This window comes from Manihot esculenta, chromosome 10, assembly GCF_001659605.2.
Source record: "Manihot esculenta cultivar AM560-2 chromosome 10, M.esculenta_v8, whole genome shotgun sequence".
NCBI lineage: Eukaryota > Viridiplantae > Streptophyta > Magnoliopsida > Malpighiales > Euphorbiaceae > Manihot > Manihot esculenta.
The window spans coordinates 29,449,141-29,455,733 of record NC_035170.2 but is presented as its reverse complement, the minus strand read 5'-3'; the positions used below and the strand labels follow the sequence as shown (position 1 = coordinate 29,455,733).

At 21.9% G+C, this 6,593-nt stretch overlaps 1 protein-coding gene across 1 annotated transcript; it reads left to right on the top strand.

Moving 5' to 3' along the window:
• The first annotated feature begins 4,596 nt into the window (after positions 1–4,596).
• On the top strand, positions 4,597–5,992 carry LOC110624082 (legumin type B). Its single transcript, XM_021769158.2, has 3 exons — positions 4,597–4,851; positions 4,920–5,649; positions 5,721–5,992. Exons 1-3 carry the CDS (start codon positions 4,662–4,664, stop codon positions 5,872–5,874), a joined length of 1,074 nt encoding a protein of 357 aa, XP_021624850.1. The 5' UTR covers positions 4,597–4,661; the 3' UTR covers positions 5,875–5,992.
• Positions 5,993–6,593: the final 601 nt, after the last annotated feature.

Sequence of the window (6,593 nt, the reverse complement as noted above, 5' to 3'; positions counted from 1 at the left end):
TAAATATTTAAATTTTGGTTATATATATTAATAAATAAAAATATTAAAATTAAGATAATATTAGTAGAATAAATTTAATTTTGATAATATTAAATTATTAAATAAAAATTTTAATTTAAAAAATATTATAGAATAATAAATGATAATATAATTAAGTCATTTTATAATGATAATTCAATTTTTAATGAAAATATTAAAGTATTATTATATTTTAATTATTTAATAAAATATTTAAATTTAAGAAATTACAAGTATATCATATATATATATATATATATTATTTTGAAAATTATTAAAAATAGCACTCACAAATTTAATCTGATGGTAAGTACATCTGAGTAAAATTAAAAAATTTTAAATTCTACTCCTCCCCTTTATTTTCATTTAAAAAAAATATTAAAAAAAATATTTAAATTTTAAAATGAATGATAATTCAATAAAAAATATAAATTATTAAATTGATAATATAAAATTATTAGATAATGTTATAAATAATTTGATAATTAAAAAATTTAAAATATAAAAAAATTGATAATATAAAATTTATAAATATTATAATGAATTTAAAACGTGCAAACGCATTTTGGATAATATTAGTATATATGAAAAATGAAAGGTGAAAAAATAAAAAATTAATTAATTAACCTATCATTAAAGTAGAGAAAGAAGAATAAATTGAAAAGAAAGAAATTTAAAAATAACATAAAATAGAAATAGAAATTCCAAATATATAGGAAAAATAGAAAAGTAAAAGATAAATAATTAATTAATTAGCCTACCATTAACTAGAGAAATTATCAATTATTATATTATTATATTAAATATTAAATTGAAATTGACCAATAAAAATATAAAAAAATAAACAAACAACTTAAATTTTCTGAAAAAAATATATAAAAGATAGAAATGATCTTAATGATTTTTCTGAAAAAAAATGTGATTAATGCTTTGTTTCTTTTTTTTTTTTTATAAATCTATGGTTTTCAAAATTCATTATAGGTGAATTTTATTAAATAAATAAATAAAGAAATTTGAAATTAAGATTTTATTTATTTTTTATATTAGATAAAATTATTATTTAGTCCGTATAGTATCAAAGAAAAAATTTTATTAGTTAACCACTTAATTTTAAAAATATATTAAAATATTTTTAATATTTTAAAAAGTCTACCATTTAATTTCTCTGTTAGTTTTAATTTGTAAATATTGTAAAAAAATCTAAAATGCCTTTAATATGGAGGATTAATTAGTTAATTTTTTAAAAATTTAAAAATTAACTAATAAATTTCTCAAAATTATAGAGATTAAGTAATATAATATTTAATAATTAACGAAAAAATTAAACTATAAACCTTTTAAAATATCAAGAATATTTTAATATATTTTTAAAATTAAGAAATTAATTAGTGAGTTTTCTTATAAAAATTAAATAGTAATTTTTTCTCTATATTATTAATTTGTATTTCACATGCAATTTATTCATGTTTATATATATATATATATATAATATTACAATAATATATTAAATTTTTATAAAAAATAAAAATTAAAGAAAATCTAAATGATTTTATTAATTTAATTAAAAATAAAATAAAGTTGATTTTAAAAATATAATTCAACTTTATTTAAAATAAATAAATTAAATATATAAAAAGTTTAAAAAATATTTCTAGATAAGAAAGAGAGGATTATGATAAATCACATTATTATATAATAAGATATAATGAAATGCTTTACTTTTAGTCATAAAAATACATTATAATATTAATAAAATATTCAATCTATTAAAACTTTAATATTATATTTCTTAATAAATTATACATTAAATTAAAATATTTTAAATAATAATAAGGATGTATAAATTTTTAGTTTATTAAAATAGAAGTTAATGTAAATTAAAATATCATATTATAAATTAATTAAATAAAAAATCTACTAATAAAAATAAATTATAAATTTTACAATTTAATTATTATTTTATAAATAATAAATTATATATTTTTTTCATTAATAAATATAACGAAGGCCATGCAAGTCACAAACGTAAATATTTAATTTTTTTAAATTAAACTTTTATAGAAATGAATTTTTTTTTTAGTAAATAGGTTCAATTTTTTCAAAAAATTTGTTTGCAAAATCGATTTTATTTTTTTAAACCACCCTTTTTTAAAAATAAACAATATGATGACTAGTCTAGCTTGACTGCCGTAAGCATATCCTATGCACTACCTCTTACACAACCCATGATAATGAACCGGAGGGAGATGGGAGAGAAACCATATCTTCCGGTCCATCCCTCCGCTTAATTAGCTGCCGTATTTGATTTAAATAAAAAAAAATTATTGAATTAAATTAATTTAAAATTTTAATTTAATTTTTTACTCATTTTGATTTGATTTAATTTTTAATTTTAAAAATTTTAATTATTTTAATTCAGTTTAATTTTAATTAAAAAAAATAAAAAATTTTAAACTGAACAGATTAATAACAATTCAGTTTTTATCATAAAAAAATTAAAAAAAATAAATTAAACCAATTAATAATAATAATAATATATTAATCAGATTAATTCGATTCTATTTTTATTAAAATTAATTTGATTTAATTTTATAAATATTAAAATTTTAATTTTTAATTTATATAATTCGATTTAATTTTAAAATAAATGTCTAAATAGGTTGTGAAGCCCTACCACCTACTTTTTTTAATCAGTCTTGGCTCATGCTACAAAGTTTTGATGAAATTACTCACTTCAAAAATTGCGTATATAGGCAAAAGTTCAAACGAAAGTACGTCAATAAGTGTCACCTCTTCCAGCAGCACACCTGCTTCACCTAAAAAAGGTCTTACTGATGTGGTCCAAGATGGAAAGATGTGAAATTCATTCCAATTCCATATAAATACTACCACATTATTTAACATTAATAATAAATTTAATTATGTAAAATTTAAATATTAAAATAATTTTTAATCAATTTAAATTTAAATAAGATAATGAAAAAAATATCCTTTCTCTTCTCACTTTTAAATAAAATGTAATCTAACTTTATTTAAAATAAATAAATTAAATATATAAAAAATTTGAAAAGTATTTCTAGATAAGGAAGATAAGATTATGATATGAGATATAATAAAGTACTTTACTTTTAGCTATAAAAATATATAATAATATTAATTTTAAATCTGATTTATTAATAATAATAATAACTATATACATATTATATATTTCTCTTAACAAAATCGCGAGTTCAAATTGCGACCCTACTTGGAACCTGCCACCCTCCTTGGAATCGATCCCGCATTAACCAAAAAATATAATTCGATACATTGAGGAGTTCGGTATCACCACACAATTAAGCAATCTATTTATTTATTCATTAAAGCACAAGTGGTGTGATGGTCTCCTAATATTTTTTATTCAAAATTATAATATTTAATTAAAATTAAATATAAGAAAAGTTTTTATATACATATTATATTTAAAGAAAATTAATGGGGTCCTAATATTTTATAAAGTATTGAAATTTAATAAAATTATGATTAAAAATATATTTGATCTAAACTATCAATTAAATTCCATAAAATTACACAGTTTTAAGTAGTTTGAAAATCAGATTTATAATGAATAATTTTAAGACATTTCTTAATAAATTATACATTAACTAATAGTATTTTAATTAATAATAAATATATATATGATTTTTTAGTCCATTTAAATAGAAGTTAATGTAAATTACATTGTCATATTTATAAATTTATTAATACATTAAAATTTCCTTTAAATTTTAAAAAATATACTAACTAATAATTTTATTAGTTTTAATTTATAAATATTTTACCATAACTAGTTATTATGGGTTTTCAAAATTATAATAATAACTTTTTAGAATCTTATTCAAAATTTATCTCGTAAAAACTATCTTCTGTGATTTTATTCGGGAGATTTTAATGATTTATATTCGAGAAATGAGAAAAAAAGAGAGTATTTTTATCAAATTATTTTATGAAGGAGTTTAGACAGATACTTAAAAAGTATTTTTGTCAAATTATTTTATACAGAAATTTAATTTTGAATGATTGTAAATTTTTATTAGACTCTAATTTATATTTCTGTTAGATGGATTCATCTTAATATTATTTTAACTACTCATATTTTAGTTAGAGAATCTATTAATATAATCATCTCTTATAAAATTTTATTAATATAATAAATAATTTTACTTTAAAAAATTTATAAATAATTTATTATATAATCCATTTAATTTGAAAAAATTATAGTATTTTAATTTTATACAAAATTTATTAATTAAATTTTTAATATTAAGAATATTTAAATTTTTTGAAATGTTTAATATTTTAAACTAATAAAAGAATTAATTAATAAACTTTTACTAATGAAAAATTAATTAGTATAATTTTTTTTATATTTTAAAAATACTTTAACATAGTTTTTAAAATTAATGAATTAATTAATAAATTATTCCCAAGGATTAAGTAATAATTTTATCATAAAATTGAAATTTAGCTTATCATCTTCTATACCATTGCTGGATCTTGTATCTCTATATAAACTAATTGAGGTATGCTCCTTCTCCCTATCTTTCTCATTCTTTTTTCCGTTGAAACTCTAAGAGTCTATATTGTGTTTGATAGCGTTGGCCATGGGTTTGGACTTGTCCCCAAAGTTTCCCCAGAAAAGAATATTTGAAGGAGAAGGTGGATCATACGACACTTGGTCAAGTTCAGAATTGGCTGAGTTGAAGGTTGGGGGAGCAAAGCTTGCGCTCCAGCCTCGTGGTTTTGCTCTTCCCCACTATGCAGATTCCTCCAAAATTGGTTATGTTCTTAAAGGCAAGTCTCCAAACTTCACCTGTCCATTAATCACACAGATGATTGATTTGATAAGTTTTAACATGCAGGTACTGAAGGAGTAACGGGAATGCTGCTTGCTAATTCTTCAAAAGAGGTAGTGTTAAAGCTTCAGAAAGGAGATGTAATACCAGTGCCTCTAGGAGCTACCTCATGGTGGTATAATAATGGAGATTCAGAATTTGTTATGGTTTTCTTGGGAGAAACTTCCAAAGCTTACGTTCCTGGAGACTTCACCTACTTCTTCTTATCTGGAGGTATAGGAATAATGGCAGGATTCTCATCTGAATTCACTCGTCGAGCATATAATCTCAAGAACCAGGAAGAAGCAGAGAAGCTCGCTAAAAGCCAAACTGGTTCGTTAATCATCAAGATAGAAGAAGGAATCATCATGCCACACCCTCACAAGGACCATCATCATAAAATGGTTTATAACATCGACGCTGCATCAGCTAATGTTGACGTGAAAAACGGCGGTATCTTGAAGATACTAACGTCATATAAACTGCCGTTGCTTGAGCAAGCAGGGTTAAGTGTGAGTCAAGTGAAACTGGAGGCTAATGCCATGTACTCGCCGACATTCACTACCGATGCAGCAACTCTACTTATTTATGCTGTTGAAGGGAGTGGAAGTGTACAAATTGTGGGTATCAATGGTGAGCGAGTCCTGGACACCAACATAAAGGCTGGCCAAATGTTTGTAGTGCCAAAATTCTTCGCTGCTGCTGAAATTGCAGGCAGTGAAGGGCTGGAGTTTCTCTCTGTTTTAACTTCTACAGAGTAAGTATAATTTTCGTGTTTCTAATTGTAATTTGCTGTAAAATCTTTGATTGATGATATTTTTTTTGCAGGTTTTGTGTTGAGGAGCTTGCGACTAAGCAGTCAGTGTGGAATGCCATTTCCCCTGTAGTTTCACAAGTTGCTCTTAATCTGACACCCCAGTTTACAGAAGTCTTCAAGTCCAACCTTACCAAAAACTCCATTATTATTCCTTCAACCAATTAGATTTAGAATAAGTACGTGTATTTTATATTTGGAAGTTTATTTAAAGGGTAGGAGTTATCCACCCCCGTGTGAACTCTTAATCTTTTGTGTTGTTGTTTTAATGACTTCTTTTTATTTACCTAATAGTTAAATAACGAAGAGAAAGAAGCCAAGTATGTGTGTAAATGTGTGTTTTCTCTAGGGCACATTTATTTATTTAAATAAAATTTTATTATCAAAATAATTCAATCAATTTAAATTTAAATAAAATATTAATATTTAATATAAAATAAATATAAATATAAATATTCTATTATTTTTATTTTTTTAAATAAAAATTAAAAATTAAAATAATAAAATATAAAATTTATCAAATTAAACTTACTGTTAAAAAAAAATTCTTAACGTAACGTCACCGAATATATGATTGATAAATTGTTGAATATAGCAATTTATCCCACTTGTCCGGCTTGCCTTATTGGGAAGGAAGAGCGCATCAAGAAAATTCTAGTAACTTCACGGAATAAAAATAAAAACAAATTATTGAACGGTTTCTAATAAATATTTTACGTGTCGGTTTCGAGAGTGACGTGTGACTTGTCAGAAGGTGTAAATATATTGCGTTGTCACGTGTCAGAAGATAAAGATATGGACAAATTCATAAAAGATAAGAACGGCTTAGTGCTTGCCAGATGTGCTTGATATTTGTCAAAAGCCTGTCACGTGCTCTATTTCGTTTT